Source organism: Piliocolobus tephrosceles, chromosome 15 (genome assembly GCF_002776525.5).
Source record: "Piliocolobus tephrosceles isolate RC106 chromosome 15, ASM277652v3, whole genome shotgun sequence".
Classification (NCBI taxonomy): Eukaryota; Metazoa; Chordata; class Mammalia; order Primates; family Cercopithecidae; genus Piliocolobus; species Piliocolobus tephrosceles.
In genome coordinates, this window is record NC_045448.1 from 56,659,627 (window position 1) to 56,680,124 (window position 20,498).

Below are 20,498 nucleotides of genomic sequence, written 5' to 3' on the forward strand. Positions count from 1 at the left end.
TCAGGGTCATTTTATGGCTGGTTTTCAGAAACCTCCATTTAAGTTACCCGGAGTTCAGATTGCATAAGAAACTGCTAAGGTTTGCATAAGAAACTGCTAAGGTTTGCATAAGGAACTGTTAGTTGCCTACCTAATATCTATTTTATTCTTTCTTATTAAAACAACCCAGATTTTACTTGTGACATTAATATACCCAACTTTAACAAATGTCCTAGCTTCCCTTGTAGCTGGGAGGTGATCATATGGTAAGCTCTGCCTATTAGAACATAAACAAAATTAACTGGGTCAATTACCAGGAAAACTTTTTTTTTTTTTCCCTGAGACAGGGTCTCACTTTGTCGCCCAGACTGATCTGTTGGCCGGGCTGGTCTCGAACTCCTGACCTCAAATGATCCACTCGCCTCGGTTGGCCAAAGTGCTGGGATTATAGGCATGAGCCACCACCCCCGGCCACCAGGAAAACTTTTTAAAGGGGCATGTACCCCTTTGCAGTTGTTATTACCTTCTTCCTGCCTTACATGTAGCTGGATGGCTAGAATTCCAACAGCCTTGTTATGGACATGAGGCAATCATGCCAAAGGGGACTGAGCAGAGAGAAGGAGCCTAAGATTTTTACCACCTCATGAAGACACCATACCAGCCCTCAGCTGCCTCTCTTTAGAATGCCACGTAGGTGAGAAAAAATAAGTGATTTTTTAAAAGTGACTGTTTTTTGAGTTTCTGTTCTTAGCAGTCAAGTGAAGCTCCTGACACCATATATGACCTTAGCAACATGAAGCAACATTATTCATTCATGTAGGAAATTATTATTCTGAATCAATGACCAAAATTAGAAACATCAAAACCTTAAGATGATGTAGCTCAACCGTAAGCCACTGCTAGTGTATATAATTTGCGGAGATTTATTTATTTATTTTTTTTTTTGCTTTCCTTCTTCCTTGTCCTCCCAACACAAGTCTAATTTCTCCTCTCAGCCATCTATCTAATTTCTCATATCCATTAGGTGCTAACTGATCAGAGGGAGTTACGAGAGAAGGGGCTGGCTGTTTCATTTTAGAATAGGGCTCTTGAAGAACCCGTGATAGAGGAATACACAGAAGTCCTGGTTCCTATTTCTAGACAAGAGGCTGCCCAGTGTAGTACGTAATATCAGTAATAATAAGATTGCATTTCTGTAGGGTTGCTCGATCAAGCACTTCATGTATATCATATCATTAGCTGCCCTAGGGCCAGTAAGGTCGGATGATTTGTTCAAGGACAAGAACTGACAAGTAAGAGATAGGACTTATCTTTTTCTGACCTTCACTTTCCCTTTCTGTGACAAAACCGGTCTTAGGAACTGTGTTGAGCAGAGCCTTCTGTGGGCATGAGAGCCGCTTGGAGGTGTCAAAGAAAAATTGTATCCGATATAGTTAAACAGACAAGGGGGATTTATGCAAGACTACTGCAATAGGGAAGAGAGAGGGGGGAGGCAGAGTCAACTCCACTGAAACAGGAGGGGAGCTAGTAGAAGAGTAGTGGAGGAGATTAGGGTGGGAAGTTGGTCAGTGTAATGAGGCCATTTGTGTTTCCTAGTTGGAACTTACTAGTTAGGCTCCTGCTTTCCACAAACACTGGGAGATAGGGACCCTCTTTTCCTTCATGATTATATTTCAAAGGGATGCCTCACAGATCCCTGAGAAAGATCCCCAGGCTGTGAAACCCAGCAAGAAGCTGAGAGATTTACATATCACAGGGTCAGAGGAAACATTCATCAGTGAAAGTTTGCTAAAGTAAATGCTCTGAGAAAAGGAAGGTCAGGGGTCTACAGTTGGGAAGAAACCTGTCTAAAGCTTAGTCAAGCTGAGGGTAATGTTAAGGCCTTCTTGGTCACAGTAAACAGTACCACCTCTCCTTGCCTCTCCTGGGAGCCAGGTCTCAGTGTCCCCAATAGAGGACACACACTGACCGGCGGGTGAAGGGACTGATTTCGATTCTCATCCTACCAGATAGAGATTATTCCCTCTGCACCCAGGTTAACTGAAACCCAGCGGGGTAGATCCTTGCCATTTTCCGGCCCTGTCCCCCACTGGAAATAACATGCCAGTCAAGGGCATCCACCTCTTCAGGCAAAAGCATGTTTTCAGCCCAGAGAGGATTCCACCCAACTTTACAAGAGGATAGCCCAAAGATAGAAGCCAGGGACCCAGACTTCCTCTTTCCAGAAATAACCATCATAAAAAAGCCGACCCAGTAAACGCCTGGCAGCCTGCGGCACAGAAGAAAATGGAAATCTCCTTGGCTGGCATTTCAGCTTGCCTGAGGGGGGCTTGCTTTGCTCCGAGGGGAGGTGACTGTGCTGACCTTAAAATCCAGGTTTCAGGAAGCAGGAGATGAAGGTATTTTATTTTCGCCTAAAGGCTTTGATATTTTTCAAATAAAATTTTAAAAGATCCAGTACTTTCTCCCGAAGCTTCTTCATAGAGTAGTGGGTTTTTAGAAAAGACGAAGGCCTAGGGGTGGGGCGGGGGTGGGGCGAGGGTGGGAGGTGGGGATGGGTAGTCCCTAAAGAGCAGTGCCCTGAAGCCTCTTTTCCCCCTTTTCAGACCATTTGGATTTTCTCAAGCTACCCCTTCCCCCAACCCCCGTTTTTGCCATTTGCCTCTTCTCCCATTCTCCAAAGTGCAAACAACTGGTTATCCCTCAGGTCCTGCTACCCTATCTTTCCTGATGCCCTATCCCTCCAAATACCAAGCACCTCGCATTTGGGTCAGCAGCTGTTTCCCCCGCCTGGTGACAAGCGCGGTCACCAGGACAGAGGACAGAGGAGGGAGCTTCTTCCGCCACACGGTGGCGCGCGCGAGCCTCCCAAAGCCCGGGCGGCCACAGCTCCGCACTTTCTCCCCATTCCAGCCCCACCCGCACCCGGGAGCAGAAGGAGCCGCGCCCCCAGCCCTCCCGGGCTGGACAGCGGGGAGCGCACCTCGGGAGACCGGACAGCGGTCAAGTGGCAGCTGCGTCCAGCCCATGCGGGAGCTGCTGCGGGTTACGGGTGGACCCAGCTCCAGGCTCCTCCTCCAGCCGGTCCCCCACCCTCCACCCCTTCTCGACTCGGCTCTGCAAATCGAAGGCTTCCCGGAGCAGCCTAGGAGCGGCCGCGGGCGCAGCGAAGGCGACGGGAGGAGCGCAGCAGCCTTCGGGCAGCCACCGCGGCGTCGCTAGAGTAGCCGGGGAGGCGCCGCGGGGCCCAGCGCGCCCTCCACGCTAGGAGAGGGGAGAAGCCGGGGGCTGCAGCTGGGCAAGGGGGAGGAAAGTGCGTGTGCGTGCGCGCCTGTGTGCAAGGCAGAGAGTGCGGGGGGCGACAGTCTCGGCTTAGGGCGGAGGAGAGGGCAGGGGAACGGGGGTGCAGCTCCCCCGCCGTCCCCCGAGGTTTTCCCGCGGCTGCCCTGGGCTCCCCAGCGCCCCTCGCCATGGACTTGCTCGGAGTTGGGACGGGTCTCCGTAGCAGCGAGCGGCTGGCTGCCGGGCCCTGGGGGAGCGCGGGCGCGCGCGCGGGGATGGCGAGGTAGGATGGCCACCCAGCGCGACCCCCGCCGCCCCAACCCAGCGGCCCCTGGGCGGTGCCGCTGACTCGCCGGAGCGCACAGGGGTGTGGGCGGAGGCGGCCCCGCCGCGCCCGCGCCTTCGGGAGTCGCCTCGCCTCTTCCACCCACTTGCACCTGCCACCGCGCGGATACCATGTCGAAGGCGGCCGGAGGCGCGGCGGCGGCGGCGGCGGCGGAAAGTTGTTCCCCAGCCGCGGCCGGCTCGTCCGCAGCCGCGCCCGTGGAGGACCTGTCCAAAGTGTCAGACGAGGAGCTGCTGCAGTGGAGCAAGGAGGAACTGATTCGCAGCCTGCGGCGCGCCGAGGCGGAGAAGGTGAGCGCGATGCTGGACCACAGCAACCTCATCCGCGAGGTGAACCGCCGCCTGCAGCTGCACCTCGGCGAGATCCGCGGCCTCAAGGTGAGCGCGGGCCAGGTGGGGAGGCGCGGCGCGGCGGGAGCGGGGTGCCCTGGGGAGGCGGGGCCAGGCAAACTTTCCCTCCCTCCCTCAACAGGTGATCCTTCCCTTCTCCCGGTCGGCACCCCCTGCCCCCAGTCCCCAGCCCCTGTGAAACTTTTCCAAACTTTGGAGGCGTCTGCATCCCTCTTCTCCCCAACACGGGGTGCGCCAGTGTCTGGCTGTTCGCGGTGCACTGCGGCGGGAGGCGCGGACCAGGAGGACACTGGAAAGCAGGCAGGGAGGTGAAGGGCACGCCAACCTTTTATTTCTTAGGGAGGTTGGAAAATCAGTGCTTGGGGAGCCAGGTTTCAGTCAGTTAGGGGAAAAGGCCAGTGAGGGGGTGAGTCCAGGAGATCTTCGCCTTGGAGGGTCGGGGATGCGGCTGCTCTGGGCCAGCAGCTCTTGGGCGGGCAGAGGGCGAGGAAAGGGCGCCACTGCCAGGGAGAGCGGCTGGCGGGGTGCCCGGGAGAAGCAGCGGGCGCCACCCTCAGAGCTGTCTTGTGTCACCGGGTACATAGGAGTTCAAGCTCTGCCTTCACGCTTCTACAGACTCCTGTGCTTTCCCTCTCCCAGAGTTTGGAAGGCATCGCCTGGAGTTGCCTTACTCCCCTTCCCATTTTAACCCTAGGTTGACTGGGGGAAAGGGGAGGAGCAAAGAGATTCAGTGTGGAAGGAGCCGGGTTTTGACAGGGTACCCCAGGTGTTGGTCAGTGATGCTTTCTTTTTGAGCCAGCCCCCCTGCCACCCTCTTCTAGGAAAAGAGGGGAAACGGCCCCCGTCCCCCCAAGCCCACTAACTTTCTTTTCTCCTTGGAGAGCCCCGGGTCTGGGGCAGTGTGCCTGCCCAGCTGCAGTACACGGGTGGCAGGGAACCGCCCTGCTGGGGAGCACCGCAAACTTCCTCTCCTTCCAGCTAGCGCTGGTGCCTCCTGGTATTCCTTCCTCTCATTGTTCTGCTTTGTTTATAGGAAGCCAGACACAAACGAGATAAGTGCAGGGACTTCAGGGAGTAAATTCCCGCAGGCACAAGCTGTTCTTTTCCCCTTTCCACTCCCATCCCCACATATCAGGCAGTAGATGCTGTTCCTGAATTGCCTCAGTGCTCCAGCTCTGGGTTCTGGGGCAAGGAAGAGTGGGAAGGGTGGAATGTCCAAGGCTCACCTACGTGCTGGGCCCAGTTCAGGTGGAGATGGCCTTCTCCTGAGGCCGGAACTCATTGTCATATAGTCCCTAGAGTGGGTGCAGGTAGGAATAGTCCTCCAGTCAGAAAAATCCCAAGGCTTGCTCTCTCTTTTGGTTTGATTCATTACTAACAGAGTATTTATTAAGTGCCAGGCTCTTTGGGGAATAGAGGCAGGCTAGTGTAGTAGGAAGATGATCTCAGAGGTGAGTGAATTCTAGAAACCTCATTTGCCGGGAGGGTGAGCTTGGGTAATTACTTTCTCAGATCCTCATTTTATTCACCGATACAATGCAATGATAAATATTTCTGAGGGTGTTATGACAAGTTATGATTATATGGGGGAAGGTTTAATACTTGACTATAAAATGGTAGTTACTGTCATCAGGAAAGGACTTACAAATCTATGGCTATGTGTCTCCAAGATTTTGGTTTCTTAGGCAGAGCTGGACAAAGGGACATTAGTTTGTCACCCTCTAATTTGAGCTTCTTCCATGGTCTGAACCATCGTGTGATTTAGAAGAGTTGGAAGAGTTACTATTAAATGTTTTAATAGTATGGAGCATCAAGATAATAGCTCAGAAACACTTGAAATTTCCTTTAGGTTGTGTGGATTGACTGTGTGTGAGGGTCTATGTGTGGGTAGGGGAGGGGGGTGGTAGCGTGGGTTGGTAGAGTGCCTGGGCTTCATTCCAGTAGCTTCATGTAGAGAAGTAGCTATTAGGTCAGCTAAGGGCACTTACACACAAGTAGGAAAGTCTCCTCGTGATCTAGATTCATGACCTGGCATTAAAAGACTTTCCAGTCTACTTCCTTATCAAGTTCAGAAATGATGGGGGCAGGTTGCTTTCTGATGCAGTCTCTACTCTTCTCATGTCATCCCTGTGCTGCTGCAAGGAGCAGACTCCCAGGCTTCTGACTCACCCCTGAGTGTGCTGTGGTTTTACTCTTCAGAGAGGCCAGCCTTCTCCCTTCTCTGTTTTATTTTGGCTTAGAGCTTCCTTGGACACCATAGTAATCCATAAATGTGGTTGACTGAATAAATGATAGGTACGTTTATTTATTTTGGCTTAACTGGAAGAAAAGAAGAACTGTTTTTTGTTGTTGTTGTTGTTATTGGGGGGCTGCATCTGAGGGCTTGGTACTCTCTGAGAACTATATATGTGGGGGAATTAAGACCATAATAGTTTTTCTTTTTTATGCCTCTTTTTATCAGCTGACTTTGAAATTGCATCTAAGTATTTGTAAGGCTACTAGGTATTATTGTAGCTGTGGACACAGGAGATGACAGCATCAGTTCTTTACTTCTCAGGGGCCTGTGGCCGGGTCCTAGCACTGATTGACTTGTTTGTGTTTAAATATTTGGGAGGCAGGGCAGTGTAGGGGCCCCGAGAAGTGGAAAGATAAAGGATTTGGATTCTGAAAATTTGGGCAGCTTTGGCAAACTGTTAAACTCTCTGTCCCTTGGTTTCCTCATCTGCTCATGGAGATTTTAATTCCACATGAGGTTTTATGAGGATGAAATATACCCTAGATGAAGAAACCCCAGTGAGGTTAGATAGTTTTCTCAAGGTCAGACAGACATAAAGAGTTCAAAATCGGCCTGCTTTCCTTTTCTTTTGGCTAGTTGACATTCTTTGCTTAGGATGTGTGGTCCTGGAAGGGGTGGAGAAGGGAGATTCTAGTTAGGGTTATGTTGTAAGGAACTGGATTCCTGAGAACCAGTCTTCGGACTGCTGAGCCAACACTTCAGGCTGCTCTGACCCAGTGTCCCAGTTGGGGGCTGATTTGGGGATGAATCTCTGTAGATTTGTTTTCTGCATTGCATTAATTTCCCTCATTGGTTCCTAACCCAACCACCCACCTGCCCACCACCCTGCTCACCACCCTGCTCTGCAATGAAGCAAAATAACAAATTAAAACAATTATTTAACTGTAGATACAGTACTTGATAGTCTTCAGGCATAAGATTGAAATACTGGTTGGTGTGCTACGAAGTGCACTTAAAGTTTTTAAAGTCCACTTAGACACTTGGATAATATCTGGTGGCCTATGGCAATGTTAAAAGGACACCTAGTGTTTTGCAAAAGAAAGCCCGAGTCTTAATGAGGCAGATTTGAAGAAGCTGGATCACAAGGTTATTATCAAGCTGGCTGCTTAGCTGTTCATCAGAAGGCGAAGGAAATAGCTCAGAACTGAATAGTAAATAATATTCTCAAGAAAACTAATAATAGAAAGAAGGAACTGTGATATAGAAAAGGAAGTGGGCCAGTACCCGCTCCTATCTCCTCCATCTGGAGTGCTGAGACGTGTATGTTTCACTCCTTTTGGAAAAAGCATTAGCTCCGTGAAGCCCTGGGTAGCACCAGTCCTGTTTACTCTCCAGCTCTAGAGAAATCAGAAATAGCTGTAGGATAGTCAAAGGGAATTATTTTCATATGAAAATTTATTTAGATGAAAGAGAACATGACTTGAACTTTCTATCAAATACCAGGATTAAACTAAATGTTGAATAATTTTTGGAGCTTAGAAAGATTAATTTTGTTTATTATTGTTTTCTCCAAATATCCACAGCTTCTGATTTCCTCTGAAGCATCAATATCAAGGGGTAGTTTATTCTCTTAGTACTGTAGACTGTGACGTAGCTAGTGCTTGCTGAAAACAATAAATTCTTCTCAATAGCTATAGCTGTAGCCTGTTTTGGCCAGAGGCCTGGGGCTTTATATGGTTGACCAGTCCATAAACACATATTGAGTGTCCACTGTATGCAAGACACCATGCCAGATATGTTGCATATTCAAAGAAAGACTTTTGGAATAGACCCTGCCCTCCAGAAGCTAAGATGTCCACATTAGAAAGGAGAAAAAAATTGATGCCCAGTGATTGTTCTAGCTAGTGTGATACAGGCCTTAAACAGTGAGTGGGAAAGTTACTTCATTCATTCATCCACGGGTACTGTTCTGTGCCAGGGGAAACTTCGCAGAGGACTCTCTCCTTTTAGGTTCATATGGGGTAGAAGATGACATTTTCTAGTTGGAATGCACAGACATAATCATAGTTCATAATTAGCTGACAGCTAAAGGTGGAAGGGCAGGGGAAAGCCTTTCAGGCCTGGCTGAGGGTTTTATTCATTTTCCCTGGCAAAGGAAAGGTGATGGGGATTGATAAACAGGAGAGGCAAAACATGCAGGGGTATTTTTGGTGTTTTTTTCTTGTTTGTTTGTTTTTGTTCTTGTTTGTGAGACAAGGTCTCACTCTGTTGCCCAGGCTGTAGCATATCCTGATCTTGGCTCACTGCAACCTCCTCCTCCCAGGTTCAAGTGATTCTCCTGCCTCAGGTTCCTGGGTACCTGGGATTACAGGCACCTGCCACCGTGCCTGGCTAATTTTTGTATTTTTAGTAGAGACAGGTTTCACCACGTTGGCCAGATTGGTCTGCAACTCCTGACCTCAAGTGATCCACCCGCCTCGGCCTCCCAAAGTGTTGGAATTACAGATATGAGCCATTGTGCCCAGCTGATGTTGTTTTTTGTTTGTTTGTTTTAAATTTCAACTTTTATTTTAGATTTGGGGAGTACATGTGCGTGTATGTTACCTGAGTACACTGTGTGATGCTGAGGTTTGGGTATGATTCATCCCATCACCCAGGTACTGAGCATAGTATCCGATAGTTTTTTAACCCTTACCTCCCTTCCTACCTCCCTAATTGCCCCCAGTTTCTGTTGTTGCCATCTTTGTGTCCGTGAGTAGCAGGGAGTATTTCTGAAGGTCAGTCTGATTGCGGAGTGCTTGTGTCGGAGTGGGTGAGGGGAAGGAGTGGATGGGGCAGACGAAGGCAGGGAGGCTGCCTAGGAGGCTACTGGCAAAGGTCAGGCCTGAAATCAGAAAGTGGCAATGAGAAGCAAAAAGGAGAGGTGGGAATTAGAAACAAAGAAACAGAATTGTTGGTGATGCCGAGAGTTAGAACTGGAGTTAGAAACTAAGCTACATAAGCTTCTTCCTAAGACCCACAGATTCACTGCCATGACTGTCAGGAAGTGGAGGATGTGGCTGGCAGGTGTTTTATAGTTTGTTTTTTAGTCTATGTTAGGGGCGTATGTTGAGTCTACATTGAGTCTAAGTGAATGCAGTCCCCTTTTTGAGTACCTCTAGTTCTGGATTGGTTCGCAAGACCAAAGATTTTCAGGCTTTTTGAAGCAGTGAAATCTTAGGTAGCAGCCTTGTAGCTGCCCCTGTTTCATCCTTACCAAACTACAGTGCTTCAAGGAACTGCTGGCCCCTTGGCTGTATGCATACATGGAGAATAGGTGGCAACTCCACTAGTCATTTTAAAAATTCCTTGGCTTCAGGTATCTACACTGGGAGTGCTGTGTTCTCGAAACAGCGAAGTAAATAGATGAGGTCTCAGTTCTTGTGATTCTAGAGAAGATGTAGTCTAGAATGAATGATCACACTCACACATTTGTGCTTACAAATTGTAGTAAGTCTGAGGGATGATGGTAGACCATAGATTGGGGGTGGACCTTCTATAGAACAGTGTCTATGGGGAAGTGACTTATAAAATGAGACCTGATGGTTTTCTAGAAGGCTGGGGAGAACATTCCAAGTGAAAGAGGGAAAGGCCTTGCCCTTTGAGGACCTGAAACACAGCCTCAGTGCATGATGAGGAGGGGTGTTCCCACCTTCTCCACTGCTACCACACATCCAAACCACCATCATCTCCCTCTACCTGGACCAGCCCAGGAGCCTCCTTGTTGATCTTGCAGCTTCCACTTTATCCTGACCCTCCCTTCTTTCCTCCCTTACCCCAGCCAGTCTGTTTTCCACACAACATGGAGGCTCTTTACAAAAGGAATCATGTAATGTTACTCCTCTATCCTTAGCTCCCTAACAACCCAAAGCCTTTACCGTCGCTGACCATGGCCTGCATATTCTAGGCTCTGATGCCTCTCAGACCCCCTTTCCCATGTCTGTTGACTTGCCCTCTGTTCTTTAGGCATGCTGACCTCCCAGTACTTGAGCTCTTGCTCTCATGCTGGTCTCAGGGCTTTTATACTTACCCTCTCCCTGCCTGGGATCATCTCCACTCAAATATTGGCTCCTTCATTCCACCCTGGTCTCTTCTCAAATGTTTCCCTTCTCTGTAGAGGCATCTTCTCTTGAAAAAGAGTGTTCTTTAACCTGCTTCAATTTTCTTTCCAGAACTTTTCACTGCATGATGTTATGTTCTATACGTGTTTTTTTGCCAGTCTTTCCCACCACAATAAAAGCTGTACGATATCAAGGTCTTTGCTGTGCCCACTGATATATCCCTACCACCTGGACTGGTACCCAGTACAGTAATAAATGCTTACTGAATATTTGTGGATAAACAAATGAATCATCATTCATGCAGGGGAAGTAGGCTGAGTCAATGCATCTGGGGCCTTGTGTGACTTTGACTTAAAGGATTTTGCATTGTATCCTAAGGGCCATGAGATCAAAAGATTTCAAACATGGGAATGACAAGATGAGCTAAATTTTGGAGGTAGTGCTCCAAAGCCTTATTTGGTTTTGAAATGGAAGGTTGAAGGAGAAGGAGATGCCAGGGATGACCCCAGATTCATATAAAGAACAGTGGAACAGAAAGAGGTGGCATTTGCTGAGAGGTGCAGTTTGGGGAGAGAGGTCTCTTAATTTAAGACTCAGGTTGCTTGAGATAAGTGAGAGATGCCAGGGAGATGTTCAGGTAGGTGTGGCAAGTAGGGGTTGGATGTGCAGGGCTGAAATGCCACTAGAGGGCAATTGTGCCTTTCCCTACCAGGGGAATTGGGGCTGCATATTCCATGTCAGGGCTGAAGATCTAAGCAGTGCTTGCTGTTTACTCTGTTGAAAGGTCTGTTGTCTCAGGGCTTTTAAACATTTCATAGGTCACAAGCAGTTATTTTTCTTTCTTGAGGGTGGGGCCGGGGAGCCTTGTTTTTCTTCTAGTGACTGATTTCTTGTTAATGAACTGGTTGCTTCCTAACTACTGACTGGGCGACCTTGCACAAGTGAAGCTTTGTGAGGTCCGGTTTCCTCTTCTGTATAAGACCCATAATAATTATTATCCCCTAAATGTGTGGGTAAAAATTAGATGCCATAATGCAAGTAAAGTATTGTGCAGGGATAGAACTGATACTTAAGTTAGTTTAATTTTTATGGACAGCTACAAATCTTCAGTTTCCTCCTACTCCCTTACCTCCTCCGCTGACCTCACAGATAATTCAGCAGTTGCAGGCTCTCCCTTTCCAGGAAGTCTGAGCCTGCTGACGCCTCAGATGCGTGCTTCCCTTGAATGGTTGTGTCTGTCTTTTCAGGATATCAACCAGAAACTCCAGGAGGACAACCAGGAACTGAGGGACCTCTGCTGTTTCCTGGATGATGACCGGCAGAAAGGCAAGAGGGTGTCCCGGGAGTGGCAGAGACTGGGTCGCTACACTGCCGGGGTGATGCACAAGGAAGTGGCCTTATACCTGCAGAAGCTGAAGGAGCTGGAGGTGAAGCAGGAGGAAGTGGTGAAGGAGAACATGGAGCTCAAGGAGCTCTGTGTGCTTCTAGATGAAGAGAAGGGTGCGGGCTGCGCGGGCAGCCGCTGCTCCATCGACAGCCAGGCCAGCCTGTGCCAACTCACAGCCTCCACCACACCCTACGTGCGGGATGTGGGTGACGGCAGCAGCACCTCCAGCACTGGCAGCACTGACAGCCCGGACCACCACAAGCACCACGCGAGCAGTGGCAGCCCGGAGCACCTGCAGAAGCCCCGGAGCGAGGGCAGCCCAGAGCACTCCAAGCACAGGAGCGCCAGCCCTGAGCATCCACAGAAACCCAGGGCCTGTGGGACCCCAGATCACCCCAAAGCACTCAAAGGACCTAGCCCAGAGCACCACAAACCCTTGTGCAAGGGCAGCCCCGAACAGCAAAGGCACCCGCATCCAGGGAGCAGCCCCGAAACACTGCCTAAGCACGTGCTGAGTGGGAGCCCGGAACACTTCCAGAAGCACCGGTCAGGGGGCAGCCCTGAACATGCCAGGCACAGTGGCGGGAGCCCGGAGCATCTTCAGAAACACGCCCTCGGGGGGAGCCTAGAGCATCTCCCCAGAGCCAGGGGCACCAGCCCGGAGCACCTCAAACAACATTATGGAGGGAGCCCTGATCACAAACAAGGAGGAGGCGGTGGAGGAGGTGGAGGCAGTGGCGGAGGCAGCAGGGAGGGTACCCTCAGACGGCAGGCGCAGGAGGACGGGTCACCCCATCACCGGAATGTCTACAGTGGCATGAACGGTGGGTCAGTACGTGCTGGGGTGCTGCTTGGGCTGGGGAACTCAGTAGACAGTTATGAATGATGATGGGCTTTCCAGCCATGTAAGAAAGTGCAGGTGCTAGCTAGGGAGTGCGTTTGGAGAAGGAGCAAATGTTGGACCCAAAATCATGATGTGGGGTTCTTCTCCTCCATCTGTTTTTATTCTATACAGTTATCAGTCAGTGTGAAGAAGGTTGGGGATGAGGGGTTATGGGAGGGAGAGGAACGGTAATTCCTTAGGACCCTGAGTTGTCAAGGGGAAATCTGTGGGTATTGGAGATAAAAAATAGAACCATTTTAAGAGTCTTTCATCTTAAACCTGAGCATCTTCTTAGTGGTGTGCTGTTTCCTACTAGAGCTTGTCTGTGGAATGGTTGCCAAAAGGATTTCGTATCCAGTTAATAGGTTATGTACAAGAAGAAATGAATATTTCTGTGAAAAACCAATAACATTAAAAAAGAAGTATGATGTTCCTAAATGGGCTTGATGCTGGTTTGCCCAAATGGCTACAAATATGCCTGACTTTACCTTGAGGATTTTTTTCATTGTATTGGGGGCCTGAATCTGTGACACTTCTTTGCATCTAAACTGCATCAGCTGATTCCCTTTCTACTCACTCAAAATCCACCAACCCTGTCATCAAACTCCCTTATACATATTCCAAATAATATGCTCTCTTACATTGCAAGAGACATCTTTTCTGATTGTTTGAAAGTACCTTTTTAAAATGTACAGATGTGTTTGGACACTCTTGGTTTCTAAAGCATAATATCTGCTACATTTGCTGAGGCAGTGCTAAACCTGAGCTTTTAAACGTTTTCGAAGAGTTTTAATATTCTGCGTCTTGGATCTGAAACCACTTTGAACTTAAGAGAGAAAAATCATTTCTTAAAGAGTAAAAAACCAAAACAACTCCACAATCCTTTTATGTTACCTGTGGTTGAGTTGGAGCTAAAACAATTGATTCTATAAACTGTAGGGTTTTGTTTTCATTGAAAATATCTGAGGGTTTTTGCTTTGTTTGAAAGGTGCTCTGGAGTCTTCAGCCAACTCCAAGCAGTAGTGGAGGAGGCTGCCAGTTTTAGCAGTGACAAGAAGGGGTACTTTTCAATATTGTATTTGGGGATTTACCTGTTGGATTCCTATTTTATCTTAATCCTTTTTTCATAGTGCTGAAAATTGACTCCTGAAACTTGACTTCAAATGCATGCAATGTTCTTTTAAGCACAGGTGGAAATAAAAAGGTTGGGAAAGATGGGCGGCTACTGCTTTCTCTGTTGTTGGGAGGTGGAGGCCCAGAGAAGCCAATTCACCTGTTGTGTTGAGGCTTCCTGGCTGTTGCCTTTCCAAGGTTGAACCTTCACTCACTCTTTCCAAGAGCTGTGGAGATGCTGCCCCCATCCCCACCCCATTGCTGTAGGCAGTCTTGGCTGCCCAATTCCGTACAAGAGATGCAAGTCATTTAAAAAGAAGGTTTGGTTGTGTTACTATCATGAGATTCGTCATTGGCCATGAAGCTCGTCTTTGGAGGGGGGATAATGGAGTAATGGGAAGGTAAAGTTAATGATTTTTCCATTTCTTGATTACTTTTTAATGAGCTTGAGAAGTAAATATATGCACCATTATAAGGAAACTTTGTCTCTTAAACTAGAAAGAAAATATTAGGGACAAGTGGATCACTTAAAAAACAATTTCTCTTTACAAAAGGGCTTCTTTATATAAAGAACTCTAGTTTAATCACCATATAATTTGACTTCTAAGAAAAGTTTTTACATGCAGCTTTTAAACAATGCCTTGCATTGTAAGTAAGGTGTATCTCCTGGTAAAGATGACATTACATTGTAGCTTATTGCCTGGATACAGATAAACTTAGTGGGGCAGGTAAATGTTTCTTAAAATTTAACAATTTAATTTAGTTAAAACTGATGTAATAGAATGATATTGAAGTTCAAATCTTATGTCTACTTCTAGTTTTCTCATTCTTAAGTAACCAATCTTATGCTGACAGTTGATATCCTCAGAGTATATTTGCAGTGCATTTGCATTGTATTTTAATTTCAGTAGTTAATTGGAAAAGGAAGTGGCACAATGAGATGTTTAGGGATCATCAGCCTATAAACATGGGCATTGGTAAACTTGTATTTATCCTGCCATTACAAATTAATTTTTGATATGGATGGCAAGACATGCTTTTTCACATTTTTAAATCCTCACACAATTTGTTTGAATCATTGGTGTATAAATAGATAGGAAGCAGTATCAAGGTTAATTCAGAATTGCAGATTTGCTGACTCATTTCCAGAGTCATTCTGTTTGCGGTTAGTGTGAAATATGAGTGTTTTGGATGAGCACTTGCATGTTTTTACATGAACAAAAAGCACGTGAAAACAAATGGGAAGTGTGTGTGCATTATGGCAGACTGAAACAGAAATGAAATATACATTGGCAGGGTGTTGTCCTACCTGTAAAGATATGCATTCCCTCCCAAAACACACACATATGCACACTGAGAGAACATCAGTGAAAAAGATGACTGTTTTCATTGACTATGCCTTGAGCATTTATAAATCTTCTTGTGCTTATAATTACAAACTCTGTGGATAAAAGAGTTGTACTCATTTAAGAGTTTCTTTTGGGAATGCAAAGATAAATTTTAGGTATTTTTCCTCTCTTAAAAGCATCTTAAGTCTCTGTAATAATTTCTTAATTAGTAGGTGTTTAGAAAACAAGAAAAGCAAAAACAAGAAATATTTAAACCTCCAAACTAAACAAAATTCTCAAAAATGCATTTAATTCTTTAGAAGTTATTGTTCAATGATTTCTTTCTAGTTTGTGTAGAGTTCCATTTTCAAATAGGAAGTAGATTCAGCACGTATCACATCTAGGCATGAAGGCATTTGTCTCTTCATTCATGTTGCTTGCTTATTTCATATTTGTAAATTAAGTAATTGAATAACCACTGCTATTTATAAATGTTCATAAACTGACCGCCTCAACTATTGAGAATGGGGGTTTCACTTACTTAATTCCATTGATATCCAAGGTTGGATGGAATTTTCTTAGGTGAAAGTGTTTCTTTCCACAACAAAATGAAGGAGTTTTGCTTCCAGATACTAGCTGGCAGGACTTTGCTTTTAAACAGGTAACTATTTAGCTCAGGTCATGGATGTCTTGGATGATTTAGGCTCTTCTAGCAATAGCTGTGTTTGTTATTGGCCTTCAAGACAAAGAAGATTGTGATGATCAGAGATCCTTACAAGTAGTTCACCCACTGGACATAATGAATGCAGAAGAAAAAAATAGTAAAAATAGTTTGATATTAATTCTAGAAGCACATATTGCTGGTGACTGGCAAATGAGAAGGAATAAATAGACAAAGAAATGGTACTCTTCATTATCTTCTTTCTTCTTCATCTTCTAAAAAAAACAAAAAAAGGAATTGTTTAATTATCCTGGTGGGTCTGATTGCCTTTGCCTTGTTAGAGCAAGTTTCAGTGAGCAGTAACATGCCCTCCTTAAACATCGCTCCAGCCAGTGAGAACAAGCATGAGGAAGTTATTCACTTGCATTAAACAAGGTCCATTTAGAACTACTGTGGTCTTGCTGAATAGAGTGTCAGGTTGTAAGCCTTCCTCCTGAAAGCTTCCTATTGATTCTTTTCTTGTTTTGTGAGGGTATCTCTCAAGATGAAAAGAGCAGGCTGCTTCTCCCAACAATTCTTCTAGTTCAGGGTTTCTTAACAGCTACACTATTATTATTATGGGCCAGATAATTCTTTGTTGTGAGCTGCTGCCTTATGCATTTCAGGAGGTTCAGCAGCATCCCTGGGCTTTACTTCTGAGTGTTCCCCTAGTTGTGATAATAAAAAATGTCTCTAGACACTGCCAAATGTTCCACAGTTGGGGGGCGTGGTAGGCAAGATTGCCCCTGGTTGAAAACCATTGCTTTAGAGCAGTGGTTTTCAATCTAGCTGCAGATTAAAATCACTGTGATAGCTTTGAAAAAATACCCGGGGCTGAGCCCTGCACTGCACTCTGAGATGCAAATTGAGTTGGTCTGGCACTGGACTTGGGCACTTTGCACAAAGAACTCCTCAGGTGATTCTAATGAGTGGACCAGTTGGAAGCCATTGTCCTCAATGAGTGATTTTGCTTAAGATGGGTTGGTGTGAGTGAAGGTTTCAAACACTCAGGCTTCCTGGGAAGAAGAAAACTTCTCCTTTTCCTTTGCTTAACTTCAGAACTGAGAAGGACTGATGCTGTTACTATAAAACTTCATTCCATTCTAGACTAAAGTTATCTAATATCTAATAATGCTAATCAAAATAGCATACTATTTTGGGATATGGGTTGAAAATTTGTGTTTTTGATGGGTGGAGTTGTTAGGCTAATTTGGGGGAAACTCTGGCATATGAGTAGGCTCATGACTGCTTTACTTTTTAAAGCCTTCACATCCAGATAGAAAAAGAAGCACGTGAGTTTCTAACCTATTTACGGTGGAGGTCGGTGACATCTGTAGATCATGCACTGCCTGCAATGCTAATGGGTATTTCCCACAAGAGAATTTTGCGTTTCAAATCTCCCACTTACAGGTTTCACCCTGAGTTTTAAGACTGCTCCTTATCCTCTGTTGAGGTTATTAATGAGTAAACAAAAAATGTTCATAACACAAAGTGGCCTTGTCTACGAGGGGTCAGATAACCTGTGTGTGGAAGACCCCACCAGTATTTCTCTGAAGCGGGATTGTCATTGAATTAAGTAGTGTGCACTATAGCATGAATAATTACTCTCATAAATCTTTTATTTTGCTTAAGAAAAGTCAGAACATCACTTATGAATGAATTTGGACGATAGAAATTGAATGTCTCCTGGGAGAAAAATTTTAGCAGTTACAATTATGGAATACCAGAACTGGTTTTAATTGAGTTCCTCTGTGTGTATTTTCTATTGTGTGAACTGACAGATGGTTAAAGAAATAAATAATGGTTTTTGTTCTTCAAGCTTCAATACTGTAATTTGGTAACCTTATGTACAGTTTGATAAGACATCGACTTAAGTTTTTGATAAAATTGATTTATTGTACCATACTTGTATATGCAAAGCATATTACATTTATCATAAGGATACATTTTGACTTAATACCATAGAAAGCTTAATATTGAAAATGTAGTTTGTTAAGAAAATTGCAATATATATCAGAGGAAAACTATTGGAAAACCTAGATGGCTTAGAAAGGTATTTCCTAGTACAATGGAAGGTTTTCAACTCCACTGGCAATGATATAATGCTATAAACGTAATTTAAATCTGGAGGGTCATTTTCATCTTTTTCCTACGGAGATTGCCTGTCTATCAACATTGTGTATGTATGTATATTCACATGTTTATATACATTTCAGTAACTTTTATATTGCATCTGCACAATGCCAAACATTCAGTTGGCTTCTATTTGCTCAAACTAATGTTCAAGTGCCTTTGGCATCCTGTCACATAAGCTAGTTGCTGCCATAAAGTAAACCAAGAATTTCTTTCAACTGATTATAATCCTGTCCTTTAGACTCAGTTGAAACCAATGAAATGTTGATATCTTCTGGCATCAACCTTTCAAAAGATACGGTAGAAAAAAATATGACCATTGAATTAGTGATGCATTTATCATTTCATTTTACCTGAAATTGGTTAGAACAAAGGATGGGGAAGTGAAAAGCTATGGTGAGTTATTCCATTTCATCAGGTCATAGCTTTTCACCAGTGTCAAATGAATCAGACACGTGAATACAAATGCATAAGTACATGAATAAATGAATGCAATACAAATACAAAACATGTAAGGCTATACAGTTAAGTCATAGTAATGACAGATTATTCTGGAGGCATGGATATAGGGATCTTAGTTGATCTCCACTGGTCAGAACTAAGAGTATAAAGCTCTAAGAAAATAAATAATTATAATGTTTTACTTGTGTAGCAGCTTTGGGTCAGTGTATCTGTGAGTGGAGTAAGTTTTCCAGGCTAAAATTTATCACCTTAGGCTCTACAACGTGCTTTTGATGGTTAGAGATAGAACTGTGGATGCCTTCGTTAAATGACCCTGTATGAGTATTCTTTTTTTTAAAAAAAAAAAATCTCCTAAAAATAGATTTCCAGTCACTTCTAGTACTGCCATGATGTCAGCTGCACTCCTTGCTGACCTCAGCAGGCCTGACTGTAGCTCCTTTTCTCATTGTTTCTAAATTCTTTTCTGCTGTTTCCAGTGGTTAGTCATAGCTTGGGAATGCAGATAACTGCTCTGCTTAGAAATGTGTTTAAAATAAGGATAAATAACCATAAGGTGTCCTTCTAAGCGTAAACTACATGAGCTTCAGTGCATAGTCCAGGTGCCATAAGTATTTTAGCTTTTCAAAGTTCTTTTTTTTTTTTTTTTTTTTTTGAGACGGAGTCTCGCTCTGTGGCCAGGCTGGAGTACAGTGGTGTGATCTCGGCTCACTGCAACCTCCGACTCCCTGGTTCAAGTGATTCTCCTGCCTCAACCTCCTGAGTAGCTGGGATTACAGGCATGTGCCACCATGCCCGGCTAATTTTTGTATTTTTAGTAGAGACGGAGTTTCTACAAATATCTGTTTCTACACTTATCTGTTAAACTACAGATAAGTGAGGCACTATGTTTCTATAATATTATCAACTCGAATATTTGCTTCTTGGATACTTTGGTATAACCAAGTTGCCCTTGATAATACTTTAATACATAATATTTATGGTGAACATTGAGCATATTTGGAAAAATTATTTATTTTGAATTTGATTTTGGGACATATTAAGAATAGTTACCTGTTCTGAAATGGGCTGAATTTTCAAGAGAGCTAGGAAGTTTGAGATTCAATATCAAGAGTAGACCATGGGACATTTGAGGATACAGACATAAAATCTCAGCTCTAATTTGTAAGTCTGTAATCTGCAAAAGAGTGAGGTTCAAGTTACTGCTGCTCCTGACATAAATTGCTTTCTCTTTAGAGTGCCGTTCAAGTGTTTCCAGTAGAAAGAACCTCTGCTCTTTCTTAGATAGAGGATCCTTTAGCAGCAGAGAGGCAGAAGAGGTGTTTTTGAAAAGGGAAAATGGCAGAGGAGTAGCAGGTTACATTGTCATCCTTATAAAGGCAATACTGGTTTGTTGTTCCAAAGATAAAAGGCAATAACTGGGTTATTCACAGATGGCTGTTCATTTAGCATTTTTACATAATACAAATTATGTGTATTATGGAATTTTTGTCTCAAATCATTATGGAAGAATACAAGAAGTCTTGAGACTTTGTCCTGGCTCTTGATCAAAATTAGGCACATATTCAATTACCAGATAAGTTAAAGTTCAGGAATTATATCTAATAGTTTTATTTTTTCTTTTAAAATTTTTCAGAACCTTAGTTATTTAGGCCTTCCATAGGCTTTTCTATGAGACAGGAGATATCTAAGGGAAAAAGAGTGGATTTGGTAATTGCTCAAAAACTGTATTTCAATTATTTCATCTCTACACACACACACGCACGCACGCACACACAACATTTAGTGTTCTTGTATGTATATTTAAGAATGTTAAATGCATTATATTTAAAGATATTGAATGGCTTTTTTAATACCTTCTTCACCTTCATTTTCAGCCATATGAAGGAAAGTAAATCCTTTAAAAATTTTAAAACCTGACAAACAAAATATTTATAGCACCAGTTTTGCCTCCTGATATGGTTGAGGGATAGAACATTTAGATTAACTTTGGAAGGCCAGGCATTTGAAAGTGGTTTCTGATACTCCCTGGGTGAGTTGGCTTTTCTAGTGAAATTTAGTCAAATATAGTCATCATTGTATTAAACTCAGAATTTTGCCTTCTGGTCTTGATTATAAAGAAAAGTGAAAAGTCTTCTCATTTTTCTCCTAATTATTGAGGGACTTTTTGACTTTTAGGGAAACCCCTGATCTAGACTGTAT

At 44.6% G+C, this 20,498-nt stretch overlaps 2 protein-coding genes across 7 annotated transcripts in view; both read left to right on the top strand.

The window, feature by feature from the left end:
* Positions 1 to 2,668: 2,668 nt before the first annotated feature.
* LOC113219631 lies at positions 2,669 to 3,201 on the top strand. The gene has a single exon (XM_026446634.1). It carries the CDS (start codon positions 2,710 to 2,712, stop codon positions 3,199 to 3,201), a length of 492 nt encoding a protein of 163 aa, XP_026302419.1. The 5' UTR covers positions 2,669 to 2,709.
* CCDC85A (coiled-coil domain containing 85A) overlaps positions 3,082 to 20,498 on the top strand; it is a 206,897-nt gene continuing 189,480 nt past the window's right edge. For 5 of the 6 annotated variants that reach the window (XM_023228329.1, XM_023228331.1, XM_023228332.1 and 2 more), the window contains exons 1-2: positions 3,215 to 3,984; positions 11,541 to 12,504. In XM_023228329.1, the coding sequence (XP_023084097.1) occupies positions 3,718 to 3,984; positions 11,541 to 12,504 (1,231 nt within the window). In that variant the 5' untranslated portion in view covers positions 3,215 to 3,717. Of the gene's footprint in view, positions 3,985 to 11,540; positions 12,505 to 20,498 lie in introns of all 6 variants that reach the window. The other variant, XM_023228330.2, reaches the window with a different exon arrangement.

Coding starts and splice junctions, on each gene's coding strand:
- LOC113219631 (XM_026446634.1), top strand. CDS start 2,710: ATGCCCTATCCCTCCAAATACCAAGCACCTCGCATTTGGGTCAGCAGC.